Source organism: Thamnophis sirtalis, unplaced genomic scaffold (genome assembly GCF_051295495.1).
Source record: "Thamnophis sirtalis isolate CommonGarterSnake01/CBP01778 unplaced genomic scaffold, rThaSir2_p1.2 scaffold_9, whole genome shotgun sequence".
NCBI lineage: Eukaryota > Metazoa > Chordata > Lepidosauria > Squamata > Natricidae > Thamnophis > Thamnophis sirtalis.
The window spans coordinates 72,070,430-72,094,118 of record NW_028261389.1 but is presented as its reverse complement, the minus strand read 5'-3'; the positions used below and the strand labels follow the sequence as shown (position 1 = coordinate 72,094,118).

At 47.3% G+C, this 23,689-nt stretch overlaps 1 protein-coding gene across 1 annotated transcript in view; it reads right to left on the bottom strand.

Moving 5' to 3' along the window:
• CDKN1B (cyclin dependent kinase inhibitor 1B) overlaps window positions 1-915 on the bottom strand; it is a 5,513-nt gene extending 4,598 nt beyond the window's left edge. Inside the window, exon 1 of the mRNA XM_087722253.1 lies at window positions 1-915. This exon is cut by the window's left edge and continues 95 nt beyond it. Coding sequence (XP_087578379.1) covers window positions 1-569 — 569 coding nt within the window. The 5' untranslated portion in view covers window positions 570-915.
• Window positions 916-23,689: the final 22,774 nt, after the last annotated feature.

Here is a 23,689-nt window from a genome sequence, read left to right as displayed (position 1 = left end):
GGTGCCTGAGCGCAGCGCAGCCCCTTAGACGGCGAGCGGTCTCCGTTGAGCTCCAGGCGCCGCTCCCGGGCGTCAGCTTTGGGCCGGGCCCCGCCGAGCCGCGGGGGTCGGCTGTAGAAGTCGGGCAGCGCCGCCCTATCCAGCGCCTGCCACTCGAAGCGGCCCTCCAGGGGATGCTCGCGCCGAAAGTCGAAGTTCCACCGCCTCCGGCCGGCCTCTTCCAGGTGGCGGCTCTGCTCCTGCCACTCGCGCGCCAGCTCCTGCCGGTCGACGGGGCCGAAGAGGCAGCGGCACGCCGAGGGCTTGGGGCCATCCGCCGGCCGGCCTTCCATCCGCTCCAGGGTCGGGCTCCCATTCGAGACACGCACTTTCGACATGGCCCGCCGCGCAGCCGGCCACGGCGCTAAGGCGGCGGCGGGTGAGGGGCTCGGCGTCCCGCTCGGGGAGGAGAAGGCGGCGGCGGCGGCGACGGCGACGGCGACGGCGGGCGGCCTTTCCGCTGGACCCAGGCGAGGGAGCGCTTCCCGGGCGGACAGCGCGCAGCAACCCTGCCGGCCGGAGCCTCGCATAAGCCGGGGAGGCGGGCAGCCACGGAGAACCGAGCGCGGTTCGTGAGGGGAAAACAAATCCCCGCTGAAGGAAGAAGCGGCCGCTGCTTGCCGGAGCGCTTCTCCGCAGGTCCGGGAGACGCCGCCGCCTCAGACGAACGACGACAAGGAGAGAAAAGCGGCCGGGCAGACGTCCGAGGAGCTCCGGCGGCGAGGAGGAGGAGGAAGAGGAGGACCTGTTTTGGGCTCCGGGCGGCTGGCGGAAGAAGCGGAGCCGGGCTAGGAAGGAGCCCCGAGGAAGGCGGGAGGGAGGGCGCCTTCTCCGGCCCCCCGGCCCAATATGGCGATGGAAAGGAGGCTGACGGAGAGGCGAATGATTGACACGGCTCGTCTATTTAAATAGAGGCGGCGCGCCATTGGCCCGGGGAGTGGGCGCCGCCCCGGCGCAACGCTCGGCGCTCGCTCCCGCCCAGGCGGCTTTAAAGGTGGCGCGGGAGGCGGCGGGGGGGGGGGGACGACGACGCGCGCGGGCACGCGCTCGCCGGAGACGCCCAGGGCTGCCCATTGCCGGCTGCCCTCTGGCCGGGGCCCAGTCGGGAGGCTTCGGCTGGTCGCTGTGGGTCAGGCCGCGGTCCCGAGAGGCCTGTTTTTTTTTTTTCCAAGGAGGAAAGGCTCTTCTCTTCTCGCTGGCAAAAGCAGGTGGGTGAGACAGAGGAACCCCCCCCCTCCCCGTCTCCGAGCCGGGAGTGCCTTGGTTCCTCATTCGTGGACCCGGTTGCTGTTTGCCTATCCCCCGCAGGTGGCAGGTTGGCCAGCCTGCTATAAGGCCACAGACCAGCCTTTTTTTTTCCAAGGGAGGCTGCCTGCTGCGTCTCTGCGTGATTCCTGCTTGCTTGTATCGGGTCCCCAAACTTGGCAACTTGAAGACTTACGGACTTCAACTCCCAGAATTCTCCAGCCAGCTATGCTGGCTGGAGAATTCTGGGAGTTGAAGTCCGCAAGTCTTCCAAGTTGCCAAGTGTGAAAACCTCTGGCTTGTATGTTTCCAGAGAAACCTCTGTGCTGTATAACGGTCGATTTTGCTGTAGTTTCTTTTTGTTCTTGTCTTTATGGGTTTCGTTTCTCTGAAGCTATGATTGGTGGCTTAGCATTGGGGGGCGTGTACCCAGAAAACCACCCTCTCTCGTTCTAAACCAGTGGTCCCCAACTGGTGGTCCGCGATAAAATTTTGGAGGTCTGCAAAATAATTATTTGCATTGTTTTTATATTGCACTGGATACTATTTATACTTTAAAAAAAAAACCTTCATATTAGTGGTCCGCGGGATTTAAAATGAAAATTATTATGAATTTAGTGGTCCCTGAGGTCGGAAAGATTGGTGACCCCTGCTCCCAAACTGTCATGAAGGCATCTGCCAAGGGAATATACGGTGTCTAACTTGCTTCTCCTTCATCTAAGCCAGGATGTGTCTTAAGATCTTCTCGCTACAAGGAAGCCAGAAGGAAGCTACATTTTACGTGTCTGGATCCAGTCCTACATGGCTGATGGAAGAAAGGAGAGAGTCCCAGTTACATTTTTGCTTGCCTTTCTTTAACGGGGATACCTTGTTTCAATCGGTAGAAACAGATCCCAGAGAGGATACATTGGGCGGGAAAGCTGATCAGAATGTCTTTGTGTAGTAGATCCAGGTCAAGTGGTGCAATTCAGCCGCTTCTATCCGGTTCAGGAGAAGCAGTGGCGGTGGGAGGCTCCGCCCACCTGCCCAGAATGTCATCGCCACCCATTTTTGATGTTCCGTGCATGCGCAGAAGGTCCTGCGCATGCACGGAGGTGGCGCAGGTGAGTGAATCGAGTGTGCGCACCAGTGGTGAAATTCAAAGTTTTTACTATGGGTTCTGTGGGCGTGGCTTGTTGGGCATGGTGTGGCTTGGGCGTGGTGTGGCTTGGTGGGTGTGGCTTGGTGGGTGTGGCTTGGTGGGCATGGCAGGGGAAGGATACTGCAAAATCTCCATTCCCTCCCCACTCCAGGGGAAGGATACTGCAAAATCTCCATTCCCTCCCAACTCCAGGGGAAGGATACTGCAAAATCTCTATTCCTACCTCACTCCAGGGGAAGGATACTGCAAAATCTCTATTCCTACCCCACTCCAGGGGAAGGATACTGCAAAACCTCCATTCCCTCCCAACTCCAGGGGAAGGATAGTGCAAAATCTCCCTTCCCACCACACTCCAGGGGAAGGATACTGCAAAATCTCCATTCCCATCTCACTCCAGGGAAAGGATACTGCAAAATCTCCATTCCCTCCCCACTCCAGGGGAAGGATACTGCAAAATCTCCATTCCCTCCCAACTCCAGGGGAAGGATACTGCAAAATCTCTATTCCTACCTCACTCCAGGGGAAGGATACTGCAAAATCTCCATTCCTACCTCACTCCAGGGGAAGGATACTGCAAAATCTCCATTCCCACCCCACTCCAGGGGAAGGATGCTGCACAATCTCCATTCCCACCCCACTCCAGGGGAAGGATACTGCAAAATCTCCATTCCCTCCCAACTCCAGGGGAAGGATACTGCAAAATCTCTATTCCTACCTCACTCCAGGGGAAGGATACTGCAAAATCTCTATTCCTACCCCACTCCAGGGGAAGGATACTGCAAAACCTCCATTCCCTCCCAACTCCAGGGGAAGGATAGTGCAAAATCTCCCTTCCCACCACACTCCAGGGGAAGGATACTGCAAAATCTCCATTCCCATCTCACTCCAGGGAAAGGATACTGCAAAATCTCCATTCCCTCCCCACTCCAGGGGAAGGATACTGCAAAATCTCCATTCCCTCCCAACTCCAGGGGAAGGATACTGCAAAATCTCTATTCCTACCTCACTCCAGGGGAAGGATACTGCAAAATCTCCATTCCTACCTCACTCCAGGGGAAGGATACTGCAAAATCTCCATTCCCACCCCACTCCAGGGGAAGGATGCTGCACAATCTCCATTCCCACCCCACTCCAGGGGAAGGATGCTGCACAATCTCCATTCCCTCCCCACTCCAGGGGAAGGATGCTGCAAAATCTCCCTTCCCACCCCACTCCACGGGAAGGATACTGCAAAATCTCCATTCCCTCCCCACTCTGGGGCCAGCAAGAGGTGGCAATTTGCCAGTTCTCGAACTACTCAAAATTCCCACTACCGATTCTCAGAACTACTCAAAATTTCCGCTACTGGTTCGCCAGAACCTGCTGGATTTCACCCTGGTGCACACTCACATTTATGAACCAGTAGTAAAGGTAAGTTGATTTCACCCCTGATCCAGATGTTCCTTTTACACCTAGAGAGAGACATGCATCACTTGGGAGTGTGGTTCACTCATTTTTAATTGCTTTTGGGTTTCATCCTGTTAGTCTTTTGATAAATGCTACACTAGATGATGGTTTCTAGGTGTCAAGTGGTGTACAATTTCTGCCTTTCAGAATCAACGTTAAAGGAACTACAGGTAAGAAATAACACAAACTAGCATTTGATAGAGCAGTAAGTAGACGTTGGGGGGGGGGGAAATTCAGGTGCTGAGAGGTGTCTCTACGTACCAGAACAGTGGAGAGAATGATGTTCCCTTTTGACACTCTATGGAAGTAAACGTTTGGACATTAAAGAAGCAGGAATAGGTAGGATATTGAGGCTTTTGAACATTGCTGTTAGATCAGGGGTGTCAAACTCGATTCCATTGAGGGTTGTGTTTGTCCTAGGGGGAGTAGCCAGGGTGGGCGTGGCCAGCTTGACATCACTCGTGTCAGGAGCGCCTGTAGTGGCCCGAATGCTCTGCCAGTGAAAACGGGCTCCCGAGCTCTGTTTTCACCTGCGACTGCCTCCTGCAGCCTCTGCCAGTGAAAACGGAGCTTGAAGGCAGGTACACATGGCCCTTCCAGGCCCTATTTTCAGCCATTACGGCCTCCTGCAGTCCTCTGCCAGTGTAAATGGACCTCGGGGAACTCCATTTTTTCTGGCAGAGGCACCACGGCCTGGTCCTTTGCTGTTTCCAGGGTGGCCCCGTGGACTGGATCTGGCCCATGGGCCTTGAGTTTGACACCCCTGTGTTAGAGAATATTGTGGCTAGCCAAGAAACCAATCAATGAATAATTGAACCAATCAATCCAGAGCTCCTATTAGAGGCACAATGCTCAAATTATCCTATTTTGGGCCCATTATGCAAAGATCTAGTGCTTTAGAGAAAATATTGGTGCTGGAAAAGGTGTAAAGGGAGGGAAGGAAGGATGGAGGAAGGAAGGAAGGAAGGATGGATGGATGGATGGATGGATGGGAGGGAGGGAGGGCGGGAGGGAGGGAGGGAACAGCCAGCAGTGGATGGTATCAATTATGGAGGTAATCTAAAGGATCAGGTTGCAAAGGAATCCTTCTGTCTGCAGGTGCTAGGATTCTACATCAATGTGATGGCACATAAATCAAAATCTCGTGGCACGACAAAACCGCGCTACGCAAAATAGCGGAGATTAAATCGCGTCACTAAAGTCGCGACGTCATCATCGCGCGTCATCACCGCGGGGACAACAGCGCGGTGACAGAAGGGCGTTCTACATGCTTCGTTCTTTGCTTCCAAAGGTAGCCCTCCTCCTCCAGCTGACAGCGGCAGCAGGCACGGGGCAAAGCAGGCTGCCCAGCAGCAGCAGCCCGCGGGAAGGATCCAGCTCAGCCGCGGAGGGCAGCAGGAAGCCCGCGGGGGGGCCGAGCAGGGCCGCCGACGCTGGCGGCGGAGGAGGACGCAGCAGCGGCAGCGGCTGAGGCTCTCCCGGGGCCGGCGAAGCGGGCTTGCCCGGCAGAGGCAGGCCGCCCTCTTCTTCCTCAACAACATCTCCTTGGATGGGCGGCCGCCGCCACCGGGCAAGCCCGCTTCGCCGGCCCCGGGAGAGCCTCAGCCGCCGCTGCCGCCCGCCCTGCCTCTTCCTCCGGGGGAGGCGCCGGCGGCGGAGGCCGCCCGTCCAAGGAGATGATGTTGAGGAAGAAGAGGGCAGCCTGCCTCCGCCGGGCAAGCCCGCTTCGCCGGCCCGGGAGAGCCTCAGCCGCCGCCGCTGCCGCGTCCTCCTCCGCTTCCTGATGCCCCCCGCGGCTGTGCTGGACCCTTCCCGCGGGCTGCTGCTGCTGGGCAGCCCGCTTTGCCCCGTGCCCGCTGCCGCTGTCAGCTGGAGGAGGAGGGCTACCTTTGGAGGCAAAGAACGAAGCATGTAGAACGCCCTTCTGTCACCGCGCTGTTGTCACGGCGATAGGGTCGTTTTTTTATTAGCGCTTCGGACGCCGCGGACTTGCCTCCGCACTTATGTCGGCGCGGATAAGGGCATCGCGGTTTTGTGGTGGAACCCAAAATCTATCTATATAGACTATCTATATAGATAGTCCTTGACTTATTACCATAATTGAGCCCAGAATTACGCTCATAAGTCATGTTGGTAGGTAAGTGGATCACTGATTTTACAACTGGTGATTGTGAAGTGAATACCATGGTATTAAGTGAATTCATTGAACTCAATGGGCATTTTTTTTGCTAGAAGCCAGAAGTAAATGCAAATAATTTTCTGGCAAAACTATGCATTTTTCCCCCAACACAAATTGTTCTCAATCACAACCATGTGACTAGGCTGTGACGGGACCTAAATGTGGGCCAGTTGCCAAGTTCCCCAAATTCATTCACATGTGGGGAGGGGGTTGATGTGGTAGCTACCTATCAGAACTTCAAAACTCAGTCTTAAGAAGTTCTGGGGAAATCAGCCATAACTTTGAATCGGTCATACGTTGAAGACTATAACAACACATTCTTCAAGTGAATAGGAAAATGTGGGAAAACCCATTGTGTTTCTAATGCACGCAATGACTCATTCAAAATGCGTTGCATTTGGAATGGAGATTAGCGCCATACAAAGGACAAGGCACCCAGCTTGATAACTGATATGGGCACCTTAGTGCCTTGCTGGCCCATTGCCCAAGGCCACCTAAGGGAATTAACCATTTACAGTCATTTGCAGCATCTCACAGTCATGTGACTGGCAATATATTTTGCCGGTTTCCAGCATTTACTTCCCATTTCTGGGGGAAAAAGAGCCCTTTTGGGTAAAATGGATTTGCTTAACAACCACCCCATTTGCTTAATGACCATCCCCCAAAATTGGATCAGATCATGTGATGCCTTAACCTATAACCACAATGACTTAATGACCATAATTCTGGGCTCAACAGCAGTTGTAACTTGAGGACCTGTACAGAGACTTGTAAGACCGTTAGAAAGTTGTTTTTTAAAGGACTTATATCTATTTGGACTTGCAAATATTTGGATGACTGCTAGAGGGCAGAAGAGAATAGGGGTTCATTTGGCTCTGCACTGCCCCCGCAAGGTCGGTCCAGTGTTTGCAGCCAGTCATTTAGGGCAGCCCTTTCAAGAGGCTGATTATTTTCAAATAAACTAACAATGATTTATCCAATTGCTATGTTTTCTTTCCACTTGTTTTGAAAAAAAAATTGCAACAGTTCTGTATTCTTCCTACAGCTGGAGCCTGTAATGATGGTGTTCTAACATTCTCAAGAGGGCCCCTGGGGTTACTGTGTTTCCCCCAAAATAAGACAGGGTCTTATTTTCTTTTGACCCCCAAAATAAGCGCTTGGCCTTATTTTCAGGGAGCTCTTATGATTTTTGAGATGCAGGAGGACCCTGAACCACAGCCTGCAGATCAGCTGATCCAGAGAGGGCCGGAAGTTCTGTCTCTGTTTCTGGCACACACTTGCCAGCCCCAGCATCTCTGGGCCTGCGCGCTCTTTGCAGCCGCCACTAAGAGAAGGCACCGTAGCTAGGCTTTGTGGGAGCAGCCTCCGCGAGGCCATTCCGCGTGGATGGCAGGTGCATGTGGGGCACATGGGACCCCCCCCCCTCCCCAGGAAATGACAAGGACTGGCTGCTCATGCATTTAAATATTTTAGGGGCGGGCTTATTTTCAGAGGAGGGCTTATTTTAGTGCATGCGCTCAAAAGCCCAATTGGGCTTATTATCCGGGGAGATCTTATTTTGGGGGAAACACAGTAGACTTTTTCAGAAGGCCTGGGGGAAAATATTGCATGCCTGTCTCTGGACAGATACTGCCAAAATATGGAGGCCTTAACCATGTTCAAATTCCATCTGCAGAACCATATGAGGGAAAAGGTGTAAAGTGACAAATGGCTCTGAGATCTCTGGATATTTAACCATCCAATTCTGTTCAAAAATGTGCTTTCCCCCCCCCCCTCTCCTGAAGGCAGATGAGAGGATCCATGAAATTGAAGCTCACCATGAGATTTTAATTAAAATCCAGTCCCCGCCTTGCAGTCCAGGAAGCCGAGCTTTAGCTAGTTTGCTATTGCTGCTGCAGGGATGAGAAAGAAATGATTGACAACCGATGTCCCGTTTGGGAACATCTTTTGCGTTCTTTGATCTTGTCTGTTCCAGGAGTTGCTGAAATAAAGTCCTGTTGCTTGACACTCTAGTCCGACTCTCAATTACCTGAAAAAGAAAGCCCATTGTATCCAGTGAGATTTGAGATATCAAAAATGTGTCTTGTTCTTTTTGCCTTCCTTGCTTGCATCACAATGGATGCATTTGCAAAGTGCTAACACAGCCCCTGTACTGTCATTATTGGATGGGGTCACACACCATCAGCCGTGGTGGCGCAGTGGTTAGAATGCAGTATTGCAGGTTACTTCTGATTATTGCCTGCAGTTCGGCAGTTCGATTCTCACTGGCTCAAGGTTGACTCGGCCTTCCATCCTTCCAATGTCAGTAAAATGAGGACCCAGATTGTTGGGGGCAAGAGGCTGACTCTCTAAACCACTTAGAGAGGGCTGTAAAACACTGTGAAGTGGCATCTAAGTACTATTGCTATAAATATATAAATATATATATATATGTATGTATGTATGTATGTATGTACGTACGTACGTACGTACGTACATACATATATGTTGTATTTGTGCTGATAAATAAATAAATACAACACAAATGTAACAAAGGCAACAGTAAAAATATTGGGTTTCTGTCTGGATGGTCTCTTGTGACGAGCCGATGGACGGAGAATGGAAGCAGTGAACTTCCTCCCATATTTGGGCATACAAGGGGTTGTGGCTTTAATATTATTAATAATATATATATATATATATATATTTGTGCTGATAAATAAATAAATAAATAATTATTTATTTATCAGCACAAATAAAAAACACAAATATAACAAAGGCAACAGTAAAAATATTGGGTTTCTGTCATGATGGACTCTTGTGACGAGCCGATTGACAGATGATGGAAGCAATTAGCTTCCTCCCATAATTGGGGCTTATATATATCCTTATATATATGCGTGGCTTGGGCGTGCCAGGGGAAGGATACTGCAAAATCCCCATTCCCTCCTTACTCCATGAGAAGGATACTGCAAAATCCCTTCCCTTCCCACTCCTGGGAGAAGGATACTGCAAAATCTCCATTCCATCCCCACTCCTGGGGGAAGGATACTGCAAAATCTCCATTCCCTCCCCACTCCAGGGGAAGGATATTGCAAAATCTCCATTCCCTCCCCACTCTAGGAGAAGGACACTGCAAAATCTCCATTCCCTCCCCACTCCTGGGGGAAGGATATTGCAAAATCTCCATTCCCACCCCACTCTGGGGCCAGCCAGAGGTGGTATTTGCCGGTTCTCCGAACTACTCAACATTTCCGCTACCGGTTTTCCAGAACCTGTCAGAAGCTGCTGAATTTCACCCCTGCTTTCAAGGCGATAACCAGCATTTTGAATTGGACCTGGGAACTGGATCTTGTGGTACGTAAGTTCGTGCAAGGCTGCAAAATTAACAAGGTGTTTTTGGAACATCTGGGCATGTGACAATGCTCTGCTTCGTCTCACTCAAGCACTTGTGTTGCTGTGTGTGGCCTCCAGAAAATGGAGTTTGCCAGAATGCAAACAATCTCTTGGAGAGCAACATGGCAACTTTAGTTTGCTCTTTAAAATGCGGGGAGGGGGGACCGAGGTGGCGCAGTGGTTAGAGTGCAGTACTGCAGCCACTTCAGCTGACTGTTAGCTGCACTTCGGCGGTTCAAATCTCACCGGCTCAAGGTTGACTCAGCCTTCCATCCTTCCGAGGTGGGTAAAATGAGGACCCAGACTGTGGGGGCGATATGCTGACTCTGTAAACCGCTTAGAGAGGGCTGAAATCCCTATGAAGCGGTATATAAGTCTAACTGCTATTGCTATCGCTATAGGGGGGACTGTGTGTCTTCCAGAAGCAGCTTCAAAATCAGTGTCCTGCTCAAAGCCAAAATACCACCCGGAAGCTTTGCCTAATCCTAACAGCTGATCGCTTTGGCCTTCTTGAAGGATGCAATGACATCAATGCAGCAACCTGTGCATGGAATTAAATACCCGTAGATGATTTGGAAGGTGAAATAGCCTGATTTTTTTAAAAAAAATGCATACATGCAGCTAAATGCTGTCCTCTGGGTTTTTAACAAGATGAAATTCCACACACAATTGCCCAGTGCTGTTTGCAGGAGAAACAGGTAAAAAAACAAAAAGAGGCTGTTAGTTTTTATCCCAGGTTTATACTCCAAACACATACCACAAGCACTCCAAACAAGGGGAGATCACCTTACCATCTCACCTTGCCTGTTGTTGTTTTTTTATAAGCTCCGTGTCACAACAGTGGATCGCGTGGACAGGAGCGGATTGCAAAAAAAATACCCTCTCCAAAGCAAATAAACACAAATTGGATTTCCTGCCTCCAACTTCCTTCTCACCTGGCTGACAAGAAGTGTGTGCAGGTTGGAGGCGGGGTGGGGAAATGCTGCAAAATGGGTTGTATGACTTTAAAAGCACTCCCGTTGGCAAGAGGTATGGCGTTCGCAGGATTTGAAGGCATCACTTGGTGGTGTGTGGAAAGATTTAAGATTTAGTTTATTTGTATGCCGCCCTTCTCCGGAAGGGACTCAGGGCGGCGAACAACTCAAAATGGGAAAGGGGATACAAACACAATACACGTAATTAAAATACACAAGAGTCATACAGCCATACCAGTCGAGAGGGGAGGGGAACTCATCAACCCCAGGCCTGCCGGGACAGCCAGGTTTTGACGGCTTTCCGGAAGGCCTGGAGAGAGGTGAGGGTCCGAATCTCCGCGGGGAGTTCATTCCAAAGGACCGGAGCTGTTACAGAGAAGGCCCTCCCCCGGGTAGTAGCCAGATGGCATTGGCTGGTAGACGGAACCCGGAGGAGGCCGACCCTGTGAGATCTGACGGGTCTTTGGGAGGTAATTGGCAGCAGGTGGTCTCTCAAGTACCCAGGTCCAATACCATGAAGGGCTTTATAAGTTATGACTAGCACTTTGAAGCGTATCCGGAGACCGATCGGTAGCCAGTGCAGCTCGCGGAGGATAGGTGTAACGTGGGTGTACCGAGGTGCACCCACAATCGCTCGCGCGGCTGCATTCTGGACGAGTACTAGTCTCCAAATACTCTTCAAAGGCTGCCCCATGTAGAGCGCATTGCAGTAGTCCAGTCTTGAGGTCACGAGGGCGTGAGTGACTGTCGCGAGTGCCTCCCGGTTCAGGTAGGGGCGCAACTGGTGCACCAGGCGAACCTGGGCAAATGCCCCCCTGGTCACAGCCGACAGGAAACACACCACTTGGGGAAAGAATTGGGATTCTGCAATACAAAAATCTCAAAATATGAGTGGATCGATTGCTTCAGCAAGGGAAACTATGGGGCGTGGTGGGATGTGACCCAGACCGTATTCTTATTTTTATATTCCACCTTTATTTAGTCCATCACAAGATAGCATCTATAAGCTCCTGAATCCTATTTTGTCAACAACAATACTGAGAGCGGAGTGGCCCAAAGTCACCCAGCTGGCTTTCATGCATAAGGCAGGACTAGAAATCAGTCTCCCATTTTCTAGTCTTTCTTTCCCCAAGTTGTTAGTTGTGAAGTTGTGTCCAACCCATTACGACCCCATGGACAATGTTCCTCCAGGCCTTCCTGTCCTCCACCATCACCTGGAGTCCATTTAAGCTCACACCTACTGCTTCGGTGACTCCATCCAGCCATCTCCTTCTCTGTCGTCCCCTTCTTCTTTTGCCCTCCATCGTTCCCAGCAGGAGGCTCTTCTCCAGGGAGTCCTTCCTTCTCATTAGGTGGCCAAAGTGTTTGGGTTTCATCTTCAGGATCTGGCCTTCTAAAGAGCAGTCAAGGTTGATCTCCTCTAGGACTGACCGGTTTACTCATGCGGGCCACCACATATGTGCGAAGGGAACCTTTACCTATTAGAAGGCAACGTTTTAGCTTCAAGAATTGGAAGAAGGCGGGCCATCTGGAACCCTGCTTCATGTTGTGACAAAGCCTTAGCTGAATTTGATGGGTAGATTGTCTCTTGTAATTTCCCCCTTGGGGAAATCAAGCCTTTTTGCATTTTCTCCCCTTCTTTATATTTTGTTCTTTCCCTTTTCATTTTTTTTACTCCATGTTAGAATATTCATGACTGGGAGAGACATGGGAGCAAAGTCAGCCAATGAATAGGGACAGCAACTAAGCCAGCCAATGGGAGCTTAAACAGATCTGAGTCTGTGCGGAGAATCGAAACTGAAACTACTGTGTCTGCTCTGAACTCTCAAACTAACTGTTCTCTCCTGCTTGTGTTCTGCTTGTAACTTCTACTGCGTTGAAAGAATCTACTGTTGGTATTGTACATTTATCCATCTGTTATTGTGCATATAAAGAAGTTAATGAATCCAAGTGAATCAGTTATCTGTGTGCGCTTTCTGGATTTGATTTTTCTGCAACAAACTCCGATACTCCATTCTTAGACTGGCATGAACAAACGAAAGAATAGTTCACAGTGCACACAGATGCAAATGTTATCAATTGAAATGACTTGGTTTGTGATCCTTTGACGTAGCAACCTTTAAAAAAAAATAATGACAGTTGTAACTGGGCCTGAAAACACAGAGCAAAATGCAACGTATCAGAAGGTTTGTCTCAATCGGTGATGTGTTCTGCTATCCATTTATTCATACTTAGTGAGTTTGTGAGAAATTGCCATGAAAGCTAGCTGGCTGGCTTTGGGCCACTCTCTCTCAGCTCAACCCACCTCACAGGGTTGTGGTTATGGATAAATTAGGAATAGAAAGGAGTGTTGGATACGCTTGCTGCCTTGAGTTATTTGTATAAGTAATAAAAAAGAGAGATACAAATAAATTACAAATAATCTATCTATCTATCTATCTATCTATCTATCTATCTATCTATCTACCTACCTACCTACCTACTTATACCCTTGCTGGAATTTGAACCTGTGCTGTATTACATATTAGGCAGTTGCATTAGCCACTAAACCACAGGCTCTTCTCCTTTATCAGCTAAGCCAGGGAAATAGGTATGTATTGTGTCACAACCCCTGGTATGCCCAAATATGGGAGGATGTGTGTGTGTGTGTGTGTGTGTGTGTGTGTGTGTGTGTGTGTGTGTGTGTGTATAACTCTAGAATGCCTCGGACAATTTCAACCAAACCTGGTACACAGATGACTTATCCTTTAGAGAAAAATACTGGGGGGGTAAGACACCCCTAACACCCCTCAGGGTGTGTGTTCTGTTAAGATACAGCCTGTTGTGCCTTAAAATGGCTTCTACTGTACTGCCGTAAAATGGCTTCTACTGTGCAGCGCAGTGGAGTTACCATGGTAACAGCTTCACAGTACTCCACAAGCGGGCTCCCTCTGGTAAGGGGGGAAAATCCAATATTTCCCCCCTATAAAGAAATACCCGGGCAACGCCAGGTTATCAGCTAGTAAATAAATAAATACCAGGCTGTAATTCAAAACTGAGTTTTTGGCCCGTCCTAATTTGAGCTTTTCCCTTGCAAATCTCTTATTTTTGGAAAAACTTCAGGAAGTTAGTTAGAGTTTTTGTTTTTCCTTTTCTTGAGGATCGCAAGATTCAGCAGCTATGCCTTTAAAACCAAACTGGGAGAGAAATTGCTCTGTGCTGGGACGGCTGAACTTTTAACGGCAGGCTAATCTTGCCACAGTACAATGAGATTCGTAAGTCCTTCCCTGCCCCAGTTTGCTGGTAAATAAGGATCGCAGGTGGTTTAAATTACATCCAGGCGAGATAATTTGGCAGTTGTTTTTCTCCTGTTCTCCAACTTGGACCTCTTCTGGCAGGGAGGGGTTGTTATTTCCTGGCAGCATTTCTCCAAATACAATTCTTGAGGTTCCCAAGTGATGAGGTGGCCTGAAAGCAATGCCTTTCTGGCACCAGGCACGCATCCATGAAAGGGACACAGACTTTTCTTTTTGAGATCTGAAATGAAAACACCAGGGCTCACAAGTTACTTGTCCTGAAAGATTAAAGCCTATTAGTTGCTCAAAAATCAGAGGATGCCTGTAGATGGGAGAGATGAGTGGTTAGGACTCAAAAGCTAGATTTTTGCTTAAGGAAGACTATTGGAGGAGACTGCTGGTTTATTTTTTATTTGCTACTAGCCGATAACCCAGCATTGCCTGGGTATTTATTTATAGGGGGAAAATGTCCGGACCAAATGTAATTTCTAATGTCGGATTTTACCCCTTACCAATAGCAGTTAGACTTATATACCGCTTCATAGGGCTTTCAGCCCTCTCTAAGCGGTTTACAGAGTCAGCATATCGCCCCCACAGTCTGGGTCCTCATTTCACCCACCTCGGAAGGATGGAAGGCTGAGTCAACCCTGAGCCGGTGAGATTAGAACCGCTGAACTGCAGATAACAGTCAGCTGAAGTGGCCTGCAGTACTGCACCCTAACCACTGCGCCACCTCCCTCTTTTACCAGAGGGAGCCCCTTAGGGAGTACTGTTACCACGGCATCTCCACTATGCTGTACAGTAGAAGCCATTTTACAACAGTACAGTAGAAGCCATTTGAAGGCACAACAGGTTGTATCTTAACAGAACACACACCCCATGGGTTTTAGGGATGTCTTGCCCCAACAGTACTTTTATCCAAAGAGTAAGTCATCTGTGTACCAAGTTTAGTTAAAATTGCTCCAGAGTTATGCTGGAACATACACACATACAACCATTTTTAAGTTTATAGAAGATTAATTAAAAGGACTTCCTGGAGTTATTACTTTGAGAAAGCTGTTCCATCCAAAACAACACAATCAACATTATTAAGATACAGGCGGCCCTCGAGTTACAACCACAATTGATCCCAAAATTTATGTTGCTAAGTGAAACACTTGTTAAGTGAGCATGCCCCATTTTATGACTTTTCCTGCCATCGTTGTTTAAGTGAATCCTTGTATTTGTTAAGCGAGTAACATGGTTGTTAAGTGAATCTGGATTCCCCATTCACTTTGCTTGTCAGAAGGTCTTCAAGAGCTGATCACGGGACTCCGGGACACTCCAACCGTCATAAAGAGGAAACACTTGCCAAGCATCTGACATTCTGTTCATGTGACGAGGATGCTGCAACCGTCGTAAGTGTGAAAAACGGTCACAGGTCACTTTTTTCAATGCCGTTGTAACTTTGAACGGTCACTAAATGAACCACTGTACTTCAAGTATTGTACTACCTGTATTAAATTTAGCAGCTGGAACAATAAAATTGTACAATCGGCCAGAAACCAAAGGTGCATTTTCAGGGGGTAACTGGACTTCCTTGTTTTTTCTTTCCTTGAAAACGTTTTTCACTTCTCACCCACGAAGCTTCTTCAGCTCTGACAGGACAGTGAGGAATGGAAGGATTTATATTCCTTGCAGAGAGCTGGTCATGTATGCATCCTTTTAGAGGGTCGTTCAAGCACTGCTAGGTTTATCTGTGTCAAATTGCCATGATCAAGTTTACAATCAATTCCTTTTCGGTTTCATTTGTATCCCGTTTTTGCACCAGCAACAGTAATGCAATTCTCGGTGACATGTCTAAATTTACATTCAAAAGTGCCTAAATGTTGGAGGTGTGGTTCTCTCGATGCTACATATTATCATATATGGTGGACCTGCCAAAAGGTTAAGGCATTCTGGATAAAAATATGTTGGATTATGCAAAATATATTTAAAAGAAGGATAAAGTTTACTCCTCAGTTATTCTTACTAGGTATATGTACTGACTTTACAGTGGTAGAGACTAACTTGATTCTGTACCTAATAACGGCAGCAAGACTGTTGGTGGCGCAATATTGGAAGAAGGAAGACTTGCCTACAATCCAAGAATGGACATTGAAAGTTACAAACTTAGCCGAGATGGCTAAAATATCGGCATATCTTAAAGATCACTCAAATGAGAGATATAAACGAGACTGGAAGAAATGGATTGACTCTATACAAAATAAATACGGGACCAAGAAATTCCAGTTAGCCTATGCTTAAGATCAGAAATGATTTAAATTGTTTAAAGTTAGCTCAGCAAGAAGATGCTAAAATCAATGTAGAGATTCATTAATTTCTTTATTTCTTTTTTCTCAATAGATTTTAGACTGTGTTTGTTAAAAATCCATACCGTGTACGGGTTCTGGGAAGTCAGGGGGGGAGGAGGAGGGGGGTTGGGGGAGGGGGGAGGGAGGGAGGGGTATACATTAAGCTAGACAAGAATTTGGTGGTAAACTAGAACTATTTTGACACACAAAAAATTGTACTCCGATGTCTTACTGAGTGAGGAATGATGAAATGTTTGTTTTAAAAGAAATAAACCTTTGGAACATGAAAAAAAAATTACTAAAAGTGCTTAATTTCCCTAAAACACTCTGTCCCATATATTTTTTGTGCACTATCACAGTCCCACCACATATGTTTGTATGTTCCAACCTCTTTCTTGCACCTCCAGCAAATATTTGTATATTTACCATCCATTTGATTTAATTTAAGTGGCGCTAAGTACCACCTCCGTATCATTTTGTATCCATTTTCTTTAACCCTAACGGACATATTCTTATACACTCTCACATATGCTCTTATTCTTCCCCACCACACCCACACAGATGTTTTACACCATTGCCTACAGTGATATATGCAGCTGCTGTGGTGAGAACCCTCTCTGTATCAGGGAGAGAGCACACCATTGAATCAGGCCTGAATATGCAGGGCGGGGAGAGGCGGGGAAACCCCTCTTAAAATCTAGACATCTTTCATTTCCAATCAACAGCACTGTTTTGAGCTGTGTCCTTTTGCTTTCTACTGGCCCAGTGCACATAGCAACAGCAGTGATTGCCGTTTATCTTATCCTTCTCTTTATTATTCCAGGAACTGCTGTTTTTAGAGCTCTGGAAGGCCATCTATTTTTTAAAAAATATTATTATTATTTCACTCTCCTCTTGATTGTCTGGAAGCAGCTGAAAGAAAGCGAGTTGCACAAGGAAAACAATTTTGGAGGCCATTGTGCAAAAGGGCTCCACTATTCTGGTGATGCCAGGGGGTGGGGTGAGGTGGGGGATCCCGTGTCTGGGACTCCTTCACCGCTAGAGCGACATGTTTAGAGAAAGAAAAAAGTTGCTGAATCAGCTTCTTTGGCGTTCTTCTCCGTAATCTGGTCTTCCTGGGTTTGTGCATAGAAATGTCTTTACGAGGCTCCGATTTGGATTTAGCTCGCTGCTTTCTGTTTCAGAGGCGTATTGCTTTAATTTAAAACAAACGCATACTGCTTATTTCCAACACACATTTAAGGCGAATGGTCCTAAATGAACTTAATAAGGTAGTCCTCAATTTACAACAGTTCCTTTAGCGACCGTGGGAAGTGACAACGGTGCTGCAGAAAGTGACTTATGGATGTTTTCTCACACTTTACGACCACTGCAGCGTTCCCCAGAATCACGGGGGTCGAAATTCAGAACGCTTGGCAACTGGCTCATGTTTATGACGGTCTCCAGAGCCTGGGGACGGCGGAAATTTATGACGGTTGCAAAGTCCTGGGGTCACGAGATCCATTTTTGTGACCTTCTAACTATGGGGAAGCCCATTGTGACCTTCTAGTCCAGTGTTTCTCAACCTTGGCAACTTGAAGATGTCCGGACTTCAACTCCCAGAATTCCCCAGCCAGCGAATGCCCCTGGAGCCTGGGGAGGGTGAAAAACCCCCTCCTGCCATGGTTCAGCTGACTAGGCCACGCCCACCATAGCCACGCCCACCCAGCAACGGGGCAGCGAACCCTTGCTACAACTTTTACAAAAAGTTTTACAACTTTTACAGCCCTGCATAAATCTGCATAGAGTTGTCTGTTAAATCTTATGTAAATCACCAACTTGCTTTTTAGAGCAGATCTCCTCTATGCATTGTGCAGTTTTACAGTTGGAGAGGAACGAAAACCTTAAATATTCTCGTCATGTCCGATTAATGGGGGGGGCAAGCTGGAAAATATAAGAAGTTGACTCTTATTCTGAGACAGTCCTTTGATTCTCCTGTTCTCCTTCCAAGAACATGCGGTATAGATTCCAGAAGGAATCTATTTATTTGATTTACTTAATTTATACACCAGTTCCCACCCAGACAAAAACTCAGGATGGCTAATATTTAACTTGAACTGTCAGCCCTTACCAAAAAGAGAAAGCGGCATATTTATGAGATCTGTTCTGTCAAGCTGATACAACGGCCATATCTCCTGTAGGATATTGAGCAAAATCAGATATTTGATTAGCACTTGCCATCCTGGTTCTTTTTCATCCATTGAACCCCCAAGATTACTCCCATCATTTCTTGGTAGATTCCCCAAAAATAAGACGCTACCGGAAAACAAAAACTAGCATGATTTTTTCAGGATGCTCCTAATATAAGCCCTACCCCAAAAATAATCCCCAGTTAAGATTATCAGCTAGACGGATGCAATTACCATATTTTTCGGAGTATAAGACGCACCAGAGTATAAGACGCACCAAGGTTTTGAAGAGGCAAATTAAAAAAAAAGTTTTTGCACTCTGCAAACCTCCCCAAAATGGCCAGTATTTCATGAAAACAGGCCTGTGTTTTTTTTAAAGGGGCATAAATAGCCCTTAAGAGTCTTGTAGAGTGTTCCTGGACAGGTAGGGGGGCCAAAAACTAGCAAAATAATGGGCCATTTTTCACGAAAATTGGCCTGTTTTTTGTCATAAAAGGGGGCATTAGGAAGCTTATAGAGTGCTCCCGGGGACTGAGGGGGGGGGGCAAATGAATAAATGGCCCATTTTTTGCTCCTTTCTGCCCTCCCCAACCCCCAGGAGCACTCTGAAAGCCTCCTACAAGTTATGCACGGCCATTTTGGTGAAGGGACGGGGTTTCGGGAGGCAAAAAAATACTGCATTCAGTGTATAAGACGCACACAGATTTTCAGCCTCTTTTTTGAGGGAAACGGTGCGTCTTATACTCCAAGAAATACGGTAGTATTGCACTTCCCCCAAAATAAGACCTAGCCACAGAAAATAAGCTTTAAGGTGCCTTTTGGAGCAAAAAAATAATATAAAACCCAGTCTTATTTTGGGGAAAATGTGGTAGATAGAAAGTAGATGATCACCATAAACAGACGGAAAAGGTTTAGGCAGTCTCAGAATGATGTGAAAAAATATTCATCTTAGCTGTGGGCAGACCTTAAAACTGGAACTGAACAGTTGGTTTAGGCTGGGAAGGAATTTGACAAGGAGCCATCAAATTAACTTGAGCTAAACTGTGATTTTCCTTCCTCTTTAAAAATGTTTGTTTTAATTTGGGATTTTTGCTGAGGATATTCTTAGTCGGAAAACCAGGCAAGAGCCATTGTCTTCTCCTCGTTAAGACAAATCTTCTTTGCCGTCTCTGAATAAAAGGAAGGTACCCCGTTGTTGTTGAGTCCTTAAAAAAGAGTGCAAAGAAGAGCTACGAAGATGATTAGGAGTTTGGAGGCTGAAATGTATGACAAACCATTGAGGGAACTAGGTATGTTTAACCTAACAAAGAGTAGGACCGAAAGTGACATAGCAATAGCACTTATATACCGCTTCATAGTGCTTTATAGCCGGTGAGAATCGAACTGTTGGCAGTCGGCAGAATTAGCCTGCAATACTGCATCGACTGAGCCACCACAGCAACTATCTCTTGACTTCACTCTGTCTGCAGAAATCTCTTCTCCCTGACTTTTCTGGATCAGCTCCATCACTTGAGCAGAGATGGGACTTCCAGGGCAAGCTTGATGTTTCTATCAGCACCACCCTTCCTCGCCCACCTTAAAATATAATCAGGAAAAACCAGTTTGCTAGTGGGGTGTGCATTAACTGAACAAAAACAGCAGGTTTTAAATTCCTCGAGGCATGTTTTTGTTTTGATGAAAAGAAGGATGGCGAGAAGGATGGCAGGACTCATTCTCCCCTTCTTACCTGCTGGGTGCACCTGCTCTTCCGGGGATGGAAATATGGGTCACGGTCCCCTGAACATCAGGAAAACCACATTTCTCCTCCTTCGCCCACCTGATATTGGACCCTGAGTTGTAACGTGCTTTTGGCTTTGAATGCAAATTATGAGAAATCCTATGGTGGAACCTGCGGGAAGGAATTCAGTTGAAGTCTCCAAAACAAAAGGTGCTGTGAATATTACATGGTGACGGTGCATAAATGTGCAAAAATGCAGGCCGTGGACCACCTGGGTATCATAAACCCCTAGAGCTGGATGGGTCAAGTCTAACCTCCCTACCTGGAGCAGGAAGAATGAAACCTTCCCAGGTGGAAGATGGTCCATCTTTTGCGTGAAGATGTCCAATGAAAGAAACTCCTCTCTGTATCATTAGACCCATCATCGTGAGAGCCTGCAGTGGAGGTCAAGATGGTAGCCACAATCATGTGATCAAAGCCCCAGCTTTTTTATGTGCATCAGTATCTTTGATCACAAGATGGAGGACACCAGGGTCTCTCTCCCCACTCCCGCTCTCTCCCCATCCCTCCCTTCCTCTCTCTCTCTCTGCCTCTCTCTCTGCCTCTCTCTCTCTCCACTCCCTTCCTCCCTCCCTCTCTCTCTGCCTCTCTCCCCCTCTTTGTCTCCTTCCCTCTCTTTCTCCGTCCCTCCCTCTCTCTCACCCCCTCCCCTTCCCTCCCTCCCTCTCTGCCTCTCTCTCTGCCTCTCTCTCCCTCTTTGTCTCCTTCTCTCTTTCCCTCCCTCCCTCTCTCTCCCCCTCCCTCCCTCCTCTCTCTGCCTCTCTCTCTGCCTCTCTCCCTCCCTCCCTCTCTCTCTGTATGTATAAAGAGAATATATACAATGTAGTATAAAGTTTCCTTATAAGATAAAAAGACAGAAAACAAAAGTTAAGAACTAAAAGAAAAGAGAGGAAAGTGAAAAAGGAGGACTAAAAGTGGTTACTAGCTATTTTTCAGTGCAGTAAAATGGGGAGGTGGGATAACAACCTTTTGCTTCACATTTCACAACATTTCAAGGCATTTCTATTACAACGAAATCATTCTAATCACCTGAAATCAAAATTTTGAGGTTCTTTTTTTTCATTTTCGAGCAGAACCATTCCAGAAGCAATTTCCAAGTAGAAATAAAATTAGCTAAGTTCTTCTCCAATTAAAACCATCAGTTATACCATCTTAACCAACTCCATCATCTTCACCATCCACTCATGAATTGTGGGAACTGGTGTGTCTTTTCATCTTTGGGCACATGAGATTATCGCCACTGTCTACATATACCATAACAAAATAAAACATCAGAGTTGGAAGGGATCTCGGGAGGTCTTCTAGTCCAACTCTCTGATCAAGCAGTGGGCCCTGCCTACATCCATTCAGACAAGTGGCTGTCCAGTCTCTTCTTAAAAGCCTCCAGTGATGGATCATCCACAACCTCTGGTGGCAAGCTGTTCCACTGGTTAATTGTCCTCACTGTTAGGAAATGTCTCCTTAGCTCTAGGTTGTTTCTCTCCTTGATTAATTTCCATCCATTACTTTCTTGTCTTGCCTTCTGATGCTTTGGTAAATGGGTTGACTCGTCTTCTGACTTTTGAATCTCCTGCTGACCATCAAACTGTTCTTTGCTTTTAGGAATCTCTTCCCACTGAGGGAAGTCACCCCTCCTAGAATAATGAAATATTTTGAGAAATATTTCAAAGGACAGAATATTATATTTCCCTACAGGCAAAAAATATGTTTCTAAAGACGGAAATTCGGAGCTTCAACTGCCTGCCCCCAGCAGATATTTGGTGCCCAATAAGACTGGGCCAGCCTATCTACAAGATAAAAGGCCTTCAGGTCCAGGATGATGGGATTAAGACATGACCCTTAAGGACATGATATGATTATCTAGCCGCAGAGCTCACCATATTACCAAACCTCCTAAGGACATTACATCAGCCCAGACTCCAACCAAACTTGATTCAGTCAAACATGACTCTGCATAGCCACATGGGAATCTGGCAGCAACCAATAGAATACATGCCCTTGTCACAGGAACAGGAAGCTCAAGAGCAAGGCCCAAGAGAGGGTATAAATAACCCTTACTCTCCACTCCATTTGTCAGCAACCCAGAATCACATGTTCTTGGTGGTTCTGCTTCACCATTTAACCGTCTTTCCAATCAGTCTCCATGTTTCCAGTGTTTTTCTCCACACTTGGAACTGAAAAAGATACAATATTTCTTCCAACACCACTTTCATTTGCAGCTGTGTGACTCCAGTCCATTCTTCTGTATCCTGCATCCAGGCTGGGAGAAATTGTTAATACCACTTGATAATACCTTGGTAAGGCCACACTTGGAATACTACATCCAGTTTTGGTGTGACGATGTAAAAAAAGATGTTGAGACTCTAGAAAGAGTGCAGAGAAGAGCAACAAGGATGATTAGGGGACTGGAGGCTAAAACATATGAAGAACGGTTGCAGGAACTGGGTAGGTCTAGTTTAATGAAAAGAAGGACCAGGGGAGACATGGTAGCAGTTTTCCAATATCTCAGGGGTTGCCACAAAGAAGCGGGAGTCAAGCTATTCCCCAAAGCACCTGAAGGCAGGACAAGAAGCAACGGATGAATTTCTAGAGGTTGAGGAAGGAAGGGAAGTCCACTCTATTGTTTATGGATTCCTAATGTCCTCCTTATGGAACCCCCACCAAGCACTTCGATTGGCTTTTTCCTCAGCGGTGTTCTCAAATCAGAAGAGCCTCCTAGTGGTCAAAGGACACCATGACAACTGTGCTTACTGTCCAATTCCATCGGGTCCCATCATGTCAGTTTTTCTTCTCTCTGAAATTGACAAGCTTCCCTCCCTCAACAACCCACAAGTAACCATATGGCTCCAGATAGTCCTTGACTTACAGCCACAATTGAGTCCAACATTTCTGCTGTTAAGTGAAACGTTTGTTAAGTGAGTTTTACCCCAGAAGTGGAGAGAGAGGGGGAAAGAAGGGGAGGGGGAGAGAGGGAGGAAAGAGAAAGGGAGAGAGAGAGAGAGGAGGGGGAAGAGAGGGAGGGAGGGAGAGAGGGAAGTAGAGGGAGGGAGGGAGAGGGAGGGAGGGAGGGGGAGAGAAGGGGGAGAGAGAGAAAGGGAGGGAGAGGAGGGGGGACAGAGGGAGGGGGGAGGGAGGGGAGAGGGAGGGAGAGAAGGAGGGGGAGAGAGAGACAGGGAGGGAGAGGAGGGGGGAGAGAGGGAGGGAGAGGGAGGGAGGGGAGAGGGAGGGAGAGAAGGAGGGGGAGAGAGAGGGGAGAGGGGGGAGGGAGTGGGACGGAGGGAGGGAGGGAGAGAGAGCACGAGTAAATAGGTAGTAAATGTAAATGATTTACCCTGACAATGCACTGTGTTCAAAATTTTTACAAATAAAATTATTTTTTTAAAAAAGAATTCACTAATGTTAACTTCTAATCCAGTGTTTTTCAACCTTTTTTGTGCAAAGGCACACTTTTTTCATGAAAAAAATCACGAGGCACACCACCATTAGAAAATGTTAAAAAAATTTAACTCTGTGCCTATATTGACTATATATAAAGTAATTCTCCCACGGCACACCTTACACTATGTCACGGCACACTAGTGTGCCGCGGCACAGTGGTTGAAAAACACTGTTCTAATCAACACGAAAACCCAACTTCAGTTGTGGCCCATTGAAGGAAAGGCATTTTTTTTTTACTTCAGTTAACAATGCATGTGTGGGATAAAATCACATCAGAGGGGTTTTTGTATTATTCCATC